This window comes from Myxocyprinus asiaticus, chromosome 37 (assembly GCF_019703515.2).
Source record: "Myxocyprinus asiaticus isolate MX2 ecotype Aquarium Trade chromosome 37, UBuf_Myxa_2, whole genome shotgun sequence".
Lineage (NCBI taxonomy): Eukaryota > Metazoa > Chordata > Actinopteri > Cypriniformes > Catostomidae > Myxocyprinus > Myxocyprinus asiaticus.
In genome coordinates this window covers 3,300,972-3,316,914 of record NC_059380.1, presented here as the reverse complement: position 1 = coordinate 3,316,914, position 15,943 = coordinate 3,300,972, and the positions used below count along the sequence as shown (strand labels likewise).

The window sequence follows — 15,943 nt, the reverse complement described above, 5'->3', positions numbered from 1 at the left end:
ATCAAAAATTTAATTTCACCTGGTAAAACCGTAATTCTTGATGTCTGTAATTGCATTTTCACTAGCAGAATTTCACAATCACTCCTATTCAAAATGCAATTACAGATATCTAAAATGAATTTCTTATTAGTTATCAGCAATGCAATTCTTAATAGTAAAAATTATATTTTTTTTATATTAATAATTACATTGTTATAGTAAAAATATCAATTTCTGGCCTCAACAACTGAATTATAATTAGTGAAAATATCAATTTATGGCCTCAACAGTTGAATTATAACAAGTAATAATGCAAATTTTTGACATCTGTAAATATTTTTCAACATGTTATATTTGTTATTTCAGATTTCTGGAAATACATTTCAAATATCAATACATGTAATTAAAGATATCTAAAAAAGCTTTCTTACTATAGTTACAAACACATTACAGATATCTGAAATTAATATTGTCACTAGTGAAAACCAAATAACCGATAAAACAAACAAAAAAAATGTTCTGCCCAATTCCCAAAATCTCAGTTGCCTCTGCATCTGAGTCCGTCAATCCGCGCATCTTATCACGTGGCTTGTTGAGCATTACCCTCCCTAGCAACCGGGCCAATTTGGTTGCTTAGGAGACCTGGCTGGAGTCACTCAGCACGCCCTGGATTCAAACTCACAACTCCAGGGGTGATAGTCAGCATCAATACTCGCTGAGCTACCCATGCCCCCCCAAAAAAACATTTTTAGTTGTAATTTATTTGTTGATATCCGGAACAGACATTTGCACCAGCATGTAGTTATTGATATAAATTCTGCCAGAGAAAAAGTTCAGTTACAGACATCAAGAATTCGTCTTTACTGGTTAATTAAATTTTCATACAAGAATGTATATTTCTGCAAGATATGACGTAATTTATTATATCAAGAATTAAGTGCAAATGAAATTACTGATATCAGATTTGCACTTTCACTAATTGTAATTCCATTTCTAATATCAAGAATTTGTATTTTAACTAGTAAAAATGGAATTGTTGATATCTATAATTCATATCCTGCACGTGATTAAATGTCAAAATGGCTTGCGATATTAAGCAGTGACTTGGTTTTTAAGTAACTAGTAGTTACTAAGCCCTTAAAGGTGCTAACAGTAATATTTTTAACTGTACTAAATCATAAAATGACCATAATATGTCATTAGAGAATTAGGAAACATGTTAAGTTGAAATACTGGCGTCTCCGATAACAATGCTACAGCCAGTATATTCTGCTTGGAAGTTTTCATTCCGGCCGGAATTTCTGTTTTTGTTTTGGCCTGTGTGATTCCGCCCACTGCCCACTCACCAATAGGATTTCGACACCGCCGGGTTGCCAGATTTGAACAAGTTTGCAGGCAAACAACACTGCGTGCTACAGCCATGGAAGCCAGCAAACGAACTGGATCAGAGATAACAGATTCCACCCGACCTAAAAAGCCTCGCCATCCATCTAAAAACCACCATGACTAGAGGCGTAGTGAAACAAGGATAAATACTGGAGATGCCTTTGGAAGATGGAGACAGCTTAAAGCCCAGAAACTCTTTTAAACGGATGCTGAGTTGGCCAATTTGCATGTCAACATTCTGGCAACCAGCATGAGCTTCAAGTCTGGGGCGGGGCAGACAACTCTCCAATATTTTGAATTTGGACTGCAGTACTCATTTCAAACGCTTGTTGTCAATCTTACATATAGCACCTTTAACTTTAGTCCCAACTTAAGTGAGATCTTACGAACAGCCGGTGCAACCCTACCAATGCACCATAACATCACATCATCTAATGATCTAAAACTAATTCAAGTGAGCTTTAGACATACCCAAGCAAATATTTATGGCCTACAATGATTATTTCTTAGTAGAAATACGTTCATACATTTAATAAAAAATAAATAAATGGACATTTATGAATGAATTTACTCATGTTCAGACGTGCCTTGTTACTGTAAACTGTCTGCGTAGACAGCTTTTTTTAGCTTTTCCACACAGCCATGGAGAGATGGAAAATGTGTTGTATATGGACCACTTTTAACATGAAAGCTTGCAGTAATAGCTCTGCTGATGTCCTCTGTATTTGAGAAGCAATTAAATGTTGAAGGGTCTCCAGCTGGGGCTCCTTTAGATGAATCACATCGCTCATGTCCAGATGCCCTGCCATTCTCTCATTCATCTTTAAGAGCTTCTCAGCCCTTATTCATGCTCAAAATGCCATCGCTCAATCTTAGACAAAATGTGTTTATGACGTGGCTAGAATGTCTATTTCATGCCAGCTGGAGCAGAATGGTGTTGTACCTTAAACTCATAGGACTCTTCAATGATAACTTCAAGTTTGACATTTTCACCCAGCGTGGGGCGACCCATCTCAGCAATGCGCCTCTCATTCTGCTCTTTTTTGGTCAAGGTCTCCTCTTCCCCGTCCTCTGAAAGAGAGAGAGACCAGAAAAGGACATAGAGCATGTGACAGTACAGAACATTAGATGTAAAGCAAAGAATGAGGGAAAGATTCATACAGCATTTATACAAATAATTTCATCAAAACTCATGTGCACACTCCACACATTTACAGTGAACAAAGACATAGTCTTGTATGACTACATAATTTACAGGGTTTCAGTGAAGTTGTAACCCATTCGCAATGTGAGCTATGCAATGGTTGTTCAGAAGTGTGGGAAAGCAATGCTGTCAATCTGGACTTGTATGTTTAAAGGTAAACTCAGAGAGGCGTGGGCCTTACGGATGGTTTAAAAAGAAAAACAAAATCGTTAATGTCTAAATATGGGCTATTTAGGTTACCTAAAAGGGTGACTTCAAAGTTAACTAAATGACATGCGCACACTTTTTGAGACGGCACATTTACAATAAAAAAGGGCATTAAAAATTATGACATTAAAGGGATAATTCTGACATTATTTACTCACCCTCATGTGGTTCCAAACCTGTATGCTGGTCAGTTTGGTCCATGGAACACGAATGCTGTTTTCTATACAATAACAGTTTACAGTGACTACAGCCCTATTCAGACAAGTTTAGTTTTATATTGGAACGTATTTGTAATAATTACTAGAGCTTCTCTGTGATTTTAATACAGTGCGAATCGGTCATATAAGTAATTTTTCTAGACTTTTACGGACTGTGCGTTCCGACGGCGGTAAGATTGCCGCATTTTAACTTCTATAAAATGCCTGACAAAAATACCCCCAGGTTATACTAATCCTGTGTGAACTGTTGTAAAAGGACATGGGTCATTGACAGATAAGTTTGTACGAGGTAAAAAAATAAATTTAAAAAATTGAATCTTTCATAAATGTAGTTTAAAACACATACGTCAAGCTCAAAGAAATTTAAGAGTTAATGTTGGTTTCACAAATCTTTGAAAAACCCTTTATAGCATTTTCTAAAAAAAAAAAAAAAAATTTAATTACTTTAAAAATGTGGTGTAACCATCAAGTAAAAGGTATTAAAATACTTTCCTTGCACCTTGAATGCATGAGAGTGTATGGAACTTAATCATTACTAAAAAACAAAACATGTTTTTAAAAGTAAAAAATATTTATTTTTGAGTCAGGAATATCAATAGGTTTTATTAGGGTTACACCAAATAAAAATGTCAAAATATTGTGTCAATTTATATGTAATAGAATGAGAAAATAATGTTTTTTTTTTTTTTTTTTTTAACAGTCTTGAGGTTCTAAAGGGATCCTCTGTTTTAAGGTTATTTATTTATTTATTTATTTATTTATTTTATCACATGACAACAAATGACTACCTACTATTAATGCTACCTACATGTTTGTCACACCACATGACTTTGATTTGGTGGACAAAAGTTTTTTTTTAAATATTATTCATATTTTACAATAAAATAGTTTTGCTGCTTATTTCTTTTTTTAAGAATTAAAAGGACAAGATTATTCTGCACAACTCATGCCACCATTTGTTTCTTCAAGAATTTCAGCTTTTAATGAGACTTACTGTCTCCAGACGTTTACACCACATGACATTTTTATTTATTTTTTTGATTTTCTCAGCAATTTGGAATGCCCAATTCTCAATGCGCTGTAAGTCCTCGTGGTGGCGTAGTGACTCGCCTCAATCCGGGTGGCGGAGGACAAGTCTCAGTTGCCTCCGCGTCTGAGACCGTCAATCCACGCATCTTATCACGTGGCTTGTTGAGCGCGTTACCGCAGAGACGTAGAGCGTGTGGAGGCTTCACGCTATTCCCCGCGGCATCCACGCACAATTCACCACGTGCCCCACCGAGAGTGAGAACCACATTATAGCAACCACGAGGCGGTTAACCCAATGTGACTCTACCCTTCCTAGCAACCGGGCCAATTTGGTTGCTTAGGAGACCTGGCTGGAGTCACTCAGCACGCCCTGGATTCGAACTCACGACTCCAGGGGTGGTAGTCAGCGTCAATACTCGCTGAGCTACCCAGGCCCCCACCACATGACATTTTTTACTTTAAGCCCCAGAGAAAATATCAAAATGACTTTGACCTTAGTAATTGAATGCATGCTCACTGTAGAAGAATAGGTGTAATAGGTGTTTTGTGTGAATTGCATTTGTAATGTATTTTTTGAATAATTCAACAGATCTGGAAAAATAAAATGAGCAAAATGAGCGTCATGTCATTGACCCACATGTTACCCAGTCTCCTGGGATTTTTGCAGTGTTTTAAAGGGATAGTTCTCTCATCATTTACTCCCCCTCATGCCATCCCAGATGTGTATGGCTTTCTTTCTTCTGTTAAAAACAAAGATTTTTAGAGGAATATTTCAGCTCTGTTGGTCCATTCAATGCAAGTGACGAACACTTTGAATCTCCAAAAAGCCCATAAAATCAGCATAAAAGTGATCCATAAGATTCCAGTGGTTAAATCCATGTCTTCAGAAGCGATATGATCAATATTTAACAGATCGCTAATTAAGTCCTTTTTTTACTATAAATTATCCCTGCCCAGTAGGTGTCGATAGGCATGAAGAATGTGTATCGCCAAAAACACAAAAAGAATGTGAAAGTGAAAGCAGAGATTTACAGTAAAAATGGACATAAATATTGATCTGTTTCTCTCCCACACCTATCATATCACTTCTGAAGACATGGATTTAACCACTGCAGTCATGTGGATAACTTTTATGTTTCCTTTATGTGCTTTTAGATCTTCAAAGTTCTGGTCACCATTCACTTGCATTTTATGGACCTACAGAGCTGAGACATTCTTATAAAAATCTTCATTTGTGTTCTGCAGATGAAAGAAAAGTCACACACATCTGGAATGGCATAATGGTGAGTAAATGATGAGAGAATTTTCATTTTTGGGTGAACTATTCCTTTAAGTATGGAGGCACACTTGGATGTTGTGTTTTTACCTTGTACCCAAAGTTCATCGTATGGTATCGTGTGGAGCTGCAAAGCCCGAATATGCAACATGAAAACATCAAGAAAACACAAAGCACTTATTTGAGGATTAATGCATATGTCAACTTACAGTAGGTAAGACATTTATCACATTTTATTTATTTATTTAGGAGGTACATTGATCACAAACCTCCTAAAATACTGTTTCCCGAATTGAGTGACTGTGAATCATCTGTTTGAATAATTTATGATAGTGTCCTTCGCCCTAAATTTACATAAAGCACAGACTTTTAGCACTCCTCCAGTTTGTTCTGACCCCATGCTGTCTTGCCATGAGGAAAGGTGTCAGAACAAGGTACGTACGTCGCATGGCTGTTTCGATAGGAAATCTCTGCAATTTCTACAGACGTTGCTTTTTTTCTCTCAGACTTTCCCGTGAAAATAAACAGTAAACATTACAGACAACAATTAATTTACAGACATATGTCCGAAACAACATGATCACACGGTAAGTCGGCATGTTGTTACCGAATGTTCCAGTCATCAGAACTGATGCCAATCAGACATTTTGGCGTCAGTTCGAGTATGTTCACCATCTCCAAAGGTGCAACTAATGGCGTGTTGCTTCAGCAGCTTGGGAGACCTCGGTTCTTGTCCCACGCTGAAACCAGGAAGTAATTGCATTGGCATAATAAGTGACAAGCGTGATTCAGGGGTTCAAATTTCCTTCTAAGTTTACATTTTTACTCCACTGACGATTAGGCTTAGGGGTATACTTCATAAGATGCATTCCTCTTTACTGTTTAACATAATTTACAGCTAAAAAAAAAACAACAACTTGGTTTACAACTCACTTTTGGCACCCCTCTGTGGGCATTACGTTTAAAAACACTTCCCGCATCAGCCACTGGGGGCAGTGTTTTGAATTTTGGTAAGCTCAAGTTTAGCTCAAGTTATGTCAATCTGCTGTTTTCAAATTCACAGTGAAACTAGTCTACAATGGAAAATTAATCCCATTTGAATAAGTCTGTCAAGCTAAAAACATTGTAAAACACCATAAAAGTGGTCTTTTAAGATATTTTGCTTGACAGCTCTGGTCATTACGAACTGTCATTGTACGGAAAAGAGCTGCATGAAGATTCTTCAACAATTCTCCTTTTGTTTTCCAACAGCATACAGGTTTGGAACAGCATGGGGGTGAGTACATAATTTTGAACTCTTCCATTAATAATGAAAAGAAAAATAAAGGGATGAATTGAGGGGAAATGAATACCTGTGATGCTGATAATGGTGGAGGGGATTGGTTTGTCTCTACCTTGCACTTTCCGGTACACATCCCTGCCTGATGAGCCCAAACACAATCACTGAACAGTGTTAATACAGGCGCTGACAAGTCGACAGGGTTTTACCAATGATAATGCAACAACTAAAGCAAAGGTTCAGTGTTTGTTGACACATGCTGTTGAAAACAATGGTGAAAATTTCCTGTATCACTTGAGAGAACATAAAGAACATATGTAAAGACATGAAGCCATGATATAACCCATGCACATAAAAAAAAAAACATAGGAAAAATAGCATTTAGCTTGCAAGTTACTTGACTCAAACAGTTAGTCCCCCACCACATTCCACCTAGAAATGTTTTAAGGAATAGTTCACCCAAAAATGAAAATTCTCTCATCATTTACTCACCCTCATGCATCCCAGATGTGTGTGACTTTCTTTCTTCTGCTGAGCACAAATGAAGATTTTTAGAAGAGTATTTCAACACTGTTGGTCCATACAGAGCAACTGAATGGTGACCAAAATTTTGAACCTCCAAAAAGCACATAAAGTTAGCATAAAAGTAATCCATAAGTCTCCAGTATTTAAATCTATGTCGTCAGCAATATGATAAGTGTGGGTAAGAAGCAGGTCAATATTTAAGTTCCTTTTTACTATAAATTCTCCTCGCTGCCCAGCAGGGGATGATATGCATGATGAATGTGAATCCCCAAAAACAAAAGAAGATGAAAGTGAAAGTGGAAATGGAGATTTATAGTAAAAAAAAAGACTTAAATATGGTTCTGTTCCTCACCCACACCTATCATATCACTTCAGAAGACATGGATTAAAACACTGGAGTCGTATGGATTACTTTTATGCTGACTTTATGTGCTTTTTGGAGCCGCATTGTTTGGACCTACAGAGCTGAGATATTCTTCTAAAAATCTTCATTTGTGTTCTGCAGAAGAAAGAAACTCATACACATCTGGGATGGCATGAGGGTGAGTAAATGATGAGAGAATTTTCATTTATGGGTGAACTACCCCTTTAATGGCTTTAAAAATGTACTTTTATTGTATGGAAAGAAGAATAAAAGTTAATAGTGAGGCTAACATCCTGCCAAACATCTCCTTTTGTGTAATAAAGTTAATAAATAGAATATTAATAGAAATAACAAAGTAAGGTGGAGTTGGGGTGGTGAAGGGATTCCCGCAAGAATTGACACAGAATGAGGTGTGAACTTTTGTGTAGACCTCCATATGAAAATCACCCACACCATTCCTTTGTACAGTATTCATATAATGAACTTTTCCAGCAACAGACACTCCTCAGATACAGATTGTTCAAAGAGGAGAGGGTGTTTGAAGAATAATTGTGCATGCTGTCACAGTTGAGCGACTTTGACAAGGTTACAAATGCACTGACACGTCAGACTACACGCACACTCATTCAGGAACCAGCCTGGTCGCCTTTGGGAATCATGCAAATGAGGGTTCCTGAAAAGGTGATTTCATGGGTTGTGCCATTACCCGTCATATAAAAAACGTTTGGCATGCAGAAAATGAGGCATTTCAGAAGCAAACAATCAGCATGTTCCAGCAAGTTAACGGCACTGACAGTTCATGCATTTATTCATTTAACTTGTGCCACGTACACAAGTTGAAAATAAGGGGTTGGCATCACTGTAATAATGCTTAAAAATTGAATGAAAGTTCAATAAGTACACAAATAAGTTAGTTTCAGCAAATTGGAGTTAATGTGTCTAGCTTAGAGACACAGTGATGAAGTGACAACACTGCAAAAAATCATTTTCCAAAGGAACAAGTCTTATTATCTTATTAATTTTGCTTCTCCAGTTCATTTATCTCATATTAAGGATCTTTAGTAGAAAACAAGACAAAAATACTGATATATAAAAATGATTTTTTAGCAGTGAACTCTCTAATCTACATGTCTGGTCATCCAGCGCTCCGGTTCATAATCCTGACTGTGAAGCAAACCAGTTACCAAACAAACCCAGTGTTATATTTAGCTTTCAGCTTGGTCAAAAGTGAAATTTAATCTCTTACCATAAAGCTGCTTGTCTATCAAGGAATAGATCACAGAAAAGATTAAATCTATGACTGAAACTTCAATTGCTCGGTTAGTGAAGCAAGTTAGCTTAAGTATCTTGTATTGATATATTACCATACCTGTCTTCACGAAGCCACCTAAAACCATAAAACACAACAATTAACTCAGTCTTTGTTCATTAAAGGTTTTATAGGTCTAGTTTTAGAAATTATAGAAAACTATGTTGGTAGCCTACAGTACATGAATGTACAAATTAGCTTTAATGGAATGTTTGGTTGATAAGATGATGGAGACAATATGAAATAAGATCAACACTGTTTCAGGGGCGTAGCAGCCGCACTCTTTAAAAAGGTGATTTTTGTCCCCCGCACTTGTAAAGTAAACTCATAACGAGTCCAAATGGTGTATTTGTATACAGTATTCTTTGCGTTTTGTTACTTTGGGCTGATTAAGCGACCATCCAGCCAATCACAGGTGAGTTTCATGAGCCGAAACAACCTTTACGTAATACGCCATCAGTCAGACAGTCTAATCAACACGGCTCCGTTCATTTCTACAAAGTTGCTTTCAACAATGCTCATTTATCCATGTATTTAATCGGCATTGATGTTGATCTAAATGAATAATCTAGAGATGAGGAACACACAAATGAGAGATATTTATCAGCATATCGTTCTTGATTGGCAGCATTACATGAAATGCACTGCAGAATAAAAACAAAGGACAATCCATCTTTTAAGCGCACATTGTATTTGGAGTTTATATCAGTGCATGCGTCTTCATTAAGTTATGTTTTTTACATTATGTTTGTGAGGTAATAGTTTATTTTTTGCCAATATAAGTACTTGTATATTAATATACTGTAATGCACTGTGCGAGCCACCTACTGACAGCTGTGTCCCCCCACATTTAAAATGACTGCTACGCCCCTGGCATGTTTGATACTACAACTGAACAAAGAGTTACACAAGATAATACAGTGACCCCACAAAAGGATTTTTAAGCAACACTTTTAATTTAATTAGATATCAAAACCTCAAACCAAGTGGCATCTGCAAACAATTGATGCTGGACCGTTTCTAAAAACTAATGTCACTTTTCAAGCCATTTTTGCTATTACTTTACACCAACTGGTCCCCAGGTCAGTCAGTTAGTTACTCTCAAATTTTACCACAAATGTAATTCACTAGAAACATGTACCACTATAAGTCTCCAAAGTTCTTTTTATCTTAATTAAATATATATATATATATATATATATATATATATATATATATATATATATATATATACACAGCGATCAGCCACAACATTAAAACCACCTGACTAATATTGTGTAGGTCCCCCTCGTGCCGCCAAAACAGCACCAACCTGCATCTCAGAATAGTATTCTGACATGATATTCTTCTCACCACAATTGTACAGAGTGGTTATCTGAGTTACCGTAGACTTTGTCAGTTCAAACCAGTCTGGTCATTCTCTGTTGACCTCTCTCATCAACAAGGCGTTTCCATCCACAGAACTGCCACTCACTGGATGTTTTTTGTTTTTGGCACCATTCGGAGTAAATTCTAGAGACTGTTGTGTGTGAGAGATCAGCAGTTACAGAAATACTCAAACCAGCCCATCTGGCACCAACAATCATCCATGCGATTATCTAATCAGCCAATCGTGTGGCAGCAGTGCAGTGCATAAAATCATGCAGATATGGGTCAGGAGCTTCAGTTAATGTTCACATCAACCATCAGAATAGGGGGAAAAATTGTTATGTCAGTGATTTCAACCGCGGCATGATTGTTGTGCCAGATGGGCTGGTTTGAGTATTTCTGTAACTGCTGATCTCTCACACACAACAGTTTCTAGAATTTACTCCGAATGGTGCCAAAAACAAAAAACATCCAGTGAGCGGCAGTTCTGTGGACGGAAACGCCTTGTTGATGAGAGAGGTCAACAGAGAATGACCAGACTGGTTCAAACTGATAAAGTCTACAGTAACTCAGATAACCGCTCTGTACAATTGCGGTGAGAAGAATATCATGTCTGAATGCTATTCTGAGATGCGGGTTGGCGCTGTTTTGGCAGCACGAGGGGGACCTACACAATATTAGGCAGGTGGTTTTAATGTTGTGGCTGATCGGTGTGTGTGTGTGTGTATATATATATATATATATATATATATTATTTTTTATAGTATATATTAATAGTAACAGTGAGATAACATACATATCTACATTATCTCTATGGTTATATCTGCGTAGCAGAATTGCAACATTTGTTTAAAGCAATTAAACACTACTACTATTACTAATAATTATTAAATAGTACATTTTAAGTAATAATAATATTAATGATGAAAAAATTAAATAATACTAATAATGAAAATAGTAAAATAATATTTTTATTAACAATTATAATAAAAAAAGATAAACATAACAGTAGCTGACACTCCGAGCTTTCCTCAACAACAAATTAAATTTAGTAATCAGTGGCTTCCTAAAAAAACATTTTCAATGTGAAATAAAAAAAAAAAAAGAAAAAAAAAGAAAATAGCCTACAAACTGAAATTATTGCTTAAAAAAGTGTGTGTGTATAATAATATGAATTAATAATATATATATATATATATATATATATATATATATATATATATATTCATTTATTTATATAATTTATTAATTTATATATATTTCTGTAATGAATATTAATATTAATTCATATTAAAATTCATTGCAGAAATATATATATATACATATATAATGTGACAATAGTGACAAATAAGACTCTGCATGAATTTTCATTACAGAGATATATATAAATATATTCTATATTATATTATATTCATTAATTATTATTTATAATATAGAATATATAATTTGTATATATTAATAAATGCCACTTGTTTTGATATATTTTTTTTTTTAAATGCAATAATATTCCCACATTTTTTCAGTTAGTTTGACTGAAGTGTCTACATTTCTGGTGCCACTGTATAGAGTGCCAAATGAGACTGCATTACAGAAATAAAGAGCAGGAAAAAATGAGACAGCTTACCACACTCATGCAGCAACATAGCTGAAGTAGACAAATGGAAAAGACAGAACAAAAAAGACAATGAAAAAAAATGGAGATAAAAAAAGAGCAAATGAGTATGAATAAAGTAAGCAATACAGTAACACAGAGAGTCAGCGAGTGACATTGTGGTGCTCATTTTTTGGACGATTCCAGGTGAAAAAAAATATGAACAAATGGAAGAGTTCTGAACTTTGGAGAACAGTACTCAGTGGACTCGAGGAAGATTCTGCATGATTTCTAGGTCACTAATCAGATAAGACATTCTATGGATTGTTCTATGGAAAAACATAAATACATTTGGAAAATGCCAAATTAGTGCTTACTAGAGGTCACTCTGATAATTCCTAACTTTTCCTATAAGTTTACAGACAAAACAGAAACCAGAAAATGACACAAACTCCATATCTGTTGCAAATTATGGTTTCAGTTGTCCTAGTGTCATCCTGGCCTGAAGGAAGCGGTCCTAACAACTTTAGTCCTGGCCAGAATCCTTAGATTAAAGTTCTGGTCAGGGCCAGTTACACATGTTCTCAGAGAGAGCTCTTAACCTCTGACCAGGAGGAAACTCAGGAGATCAATCTGGTGAAATTGAGAAGGAGGAAGATCTTTTTAAGCAATAGTAGAATGAAAATAGAGGATCAGCTATGAAGGAGGAGTGGAGGAAGGGAAAGACAGAGGCCAGAATAAAGGGCAGCTGCAGAGAAAGACAAAGCCTTGTTTCACTCTTATTTGTTTTAGCTATCTTTCACCTGTCCATCCCCTCCTCCTCCATTCTGGTTCCTGCAGCTCTATGAAGAAGTTTGCATGCTTGTCATACTCCTCATGGTCAAGAATTTTAACCTTTATGGTCTTCCTGTGGGGGGAACATAAAATCACATTTGAAGTGTGCTTGTGCGTTAACTGAGCAGTGAGATTGGAACTCCTGAATAAATTATGCAATTTTGCAAAATGGCATTACGCAGTTCATTACACATATCGTGGCAGTTCTAGGGTGAAATGTCCACGGTGTGGTGCTAAAAGTGAGTTAAATTTTCTCCCAAACTGATGAGGTTTTTATGGTTAATGCTCTAGTTTTAAATCAACAACACCGACCTCTCTACCCTAGACCTTAAACATAAACCTAACTGATAGTGTTAGAAAAAGCAAATGTGAGATGAAAAACAATTGCTAAAGGTTCGGCGTCATTTTGTAGTGCTTCAATGACACTTTAGACTCATGTGTGGATTTACGTGCTCTTCAGGACTCATACCCCGGATCCTTTGCATTGCAAAAGAACAGGCTTGAACAAGCTTGTAAATGTAGTTGGATATGTAATGCAAATGTTAAAATGAGTCATGCGCTGTAGTAAAAGAGTTAGGATGTCATAAGATAGCATTGTGTGAGGAAAAGAGTGAAAAGTAAGTGTTATGGACTGATAATATGTCGTTTTACTAGTGATTTAAGTGAATAGAAGTCATTGTTGTTGTGCCTCTAGTGTTTATTTCGTAAGTGCCGTGATTCGTCTAACAAGCCAAGCAAAACTCATTTTGCAAAATGTAGGTACAGTAAAGTAACATGACTCTATGACAGCATTTTTCTAAAATGAGTAAAATAAGTCTAACATTACTTGAAGGAACTTTCGCGTTTTGTTCTACAACATAAACTCCACACAGTCAAATGTTACATGTGAATTTTGAAGCTCCAGTGTGCTTTTTAAATGTAGGTTGCTAAGAAGTTGCTACAGCAGTTGTCTGGTTGGTCAAGCATGTAAATGTAACCGGCCCTGCTCGCCCCGCTCTGAGCAGGACTCGAACCGGCGTGGGAGGCGTGGGAGGCGGGTGCGCTAACAAGGAGGCTAAAGGCACAGCCCCTAGCGTCAGTTGCTAGTGCACCTTTTGAGGTCAGGAGAGTGAGGTTTACACACTGCACAGCTATCTATCAGCTGGCCACCGTCACACTCACCCCCCTAAACCTCACTCCCATCCAGGTCATGGCACCATTGTAACCGGTCCTGCTTGACCCGCTCCGAGCGGGATTTGAACTGACGTCTCCAGCACGGGAGGCAGGCGCGCTAATGAGAAGGCTAAAGGCTACAGTCGCTAGTGCACCTTTGTGGTAGTTCTAGAGGTTTGACTGTGCGTAAAAGCCTCGTCAAGTAATGTTAACCACAGACATTCATTTACTCTTGAATGGGAAACTGATAGGAAATTCTTGAGGGAACCCATGGTGAGTTATTCTCACAACAGCCAATGGAGACTCTCTACTCCTATTTGATTCATCTATTAATTTTGCTTTGTATTACAATGGAGCAAATACAGTATCATCGGTCCTCTTCTTCAGAAGTCTTCCATCCTTTTAATTTCTCAGGTCAAAGATGCTATTGAGAGAAGTGTGATTGAATCATTTAATGATATTTGCAGCCTATATGAGGTTTGAGCACTTCCAACTGAGCCCAGAAGATGGCAGCACACTGGGGCTATTCTGGGAAAGTCAGACCTGGGGAAGGGATGTCCCACCTTTTCTCTCACTCATTTCCACCAATTGTGGCTCTCCAATCTCCAGGAAGAAGTTCTTATTCTTTTCATACTCCTCGTCATCGATTATATTGATCGTAATAGTTTTGCTGAAAGAGAAAGAGAGAAAGAGAGAGAGAGAGAGAGCACAAGATTGCAGACGTGAGAGAGGCACGAGGAAAAGACAGTTGAAGATGTGCGGGGCAGAAGACTGCAGTACAAATGAATAAAAAGCAAAGAAAAGCAAACTTGAAGAAAACAGAACGACTATTAAAGACTATGTATAACTCAACTAAAGCAGTATTTTTCAGAGTATAAAACTGCAAGACACTGGTTGCTATTCAATGTAGGAGACTGGGGCTAGTTGTCAACTTTTTTACTCCATTGAATATTTCATGGGGGAGGTTTGTTTCTGACTGTAAAAGACAATTTCTGTATAGGCACGTACCTTAAAGCCTAAAAAAAAAAAAAAAACCTACTGAGCATTTCCACCGTTATTGCCAAGAAATAAAGATAAAGTTCAATGAACACACATTGGCCTCAAGTGACAACTTGCCCCAATGTTGTCAGCATGGGGCACAATGGAAACCTGCCAGTAAATAGTATATTATAGGCAATAAATGGCTTTTTTGGCTACATATAAACAAAACATTATGAATTCAAAACAATTCCTAAAACAACAAAAATATAAAATATAACACCAAATTATAAAACCATTGTTTTGGTCAACAGAACCTATAACATTTAAAAATTATGCTAACACTTTTTTTTTTTTAGATCAGAAATTAATGACTAATTGATGAGTAATTAATGACTAAATACTATTTGAAACTAAAAACATGTTAGTTATTTTGAATAACTTGTAACATGAACACATCTGTGGGTCATTCACTTCATTTTAATATAAATTTTGTTATATTTTATTGTGTTATCACTGTTCAATACGGTTCTATTCATTAACATTAGTAAATGCATTCCTATATATTTAATGTATTATCACATTGAGAATAAATGTATTCATGCAAAAGGTGAAACATTTTGCTTTCAGAGGCTTTATATGGAGTTAGGATGAAAATAAGGTGCATGTCTAACTGTTCTGAGACCAGTGCAGACAGACAGCACACTGGAGGTTAAGTCGTTCACTAAATTGGGAGCAAGGGAGCAAGGGAACATCCTATAGCTTTCTAAGTGCATTCACTCCTAACATCTGACCAAAAGTTCATTTTCAGGCTGCAGATGATGTTTGAATCACTCAACATGTTTGGCAGACATGGGACAATGATAATCAGTACATAGATTTAGAATTTTATAATGCAAAATTGTATTTTAACATGGTTGGCAGTGATTTGATGAAGCTGGCCATTAATTTGAATAAGAATTATTAAATCAGCTTTATAGAAAATTAGCTGTAATGTTTATAACATCTTAAAAACATGAATAACCAAACATCAGTCTGAATGAATTGTTAATCTGTGCATCCTGTCTATGTATATTCCATTCTTTAACAGTAGAGAAAGATATAGGCTATCATACAATGTGTCAGAGAGGCCACAATGAAAGCGTTTGAAAAATTATCTGCAATTATCGGCAATGACAGCTGTGTTTACTGAAATAAACTGGACTGAAAGCCCTTTAAGTGCTTCAGTCATGTTTTATAATAAC

At 36.4% G+C, this 15,943-nt stretch overlaps 1 protein-coding gene across 9 annotated transcripts in view; it reads right to left on the bottom strand.

Moving 5' to 3' along the window:
• LOC127427707 (sodium/calcium exchanger 1-like) overlaps positions 1-15,943 on the bottom strand; it is a 61,454-nt gene that overhangs the window by 7,768 nt on the left and 37,743 nt on the right. For 4 of the 9 annotated variants that reach the window (XM_051675468.1, XM_051675470.1, XM_051675467.1 and 1 more), the window contains exons 3-8: positions 14,285-14,391; positions 11,769-11,789; positions 8,837-8,854; positions 8,714-8,728; positions 6,652-6,720; positions 2,309-2,436 (exon numbers count right to left, since the gene is read on the bottom strand). In XM_051675468.1, the coding sequence (XP_051531428.1) occupies positions 2,309-2,436; positions 6,652-6,720; positions 8,714-8,728; positions 8,837-8,854; positions 11,769-11,789; positions 14,285-14,391 (358 nt within the window). Of the gene's footprint in view, positions 1-2,308; positions 2,437-6,651; positions 6,721-8,713; positions 8,729-8,836; positions 8,855-11,768; positions 11,790-12,538; positions 12,643-14,284; positions 14,392-15,943 lie in introns of all 9 variants that reach the window. The other 5 variants (XM_051675472.1, XM_051675473.1, XM_051675474.1 and 2 more) reach the window with 5 other exon arrangements.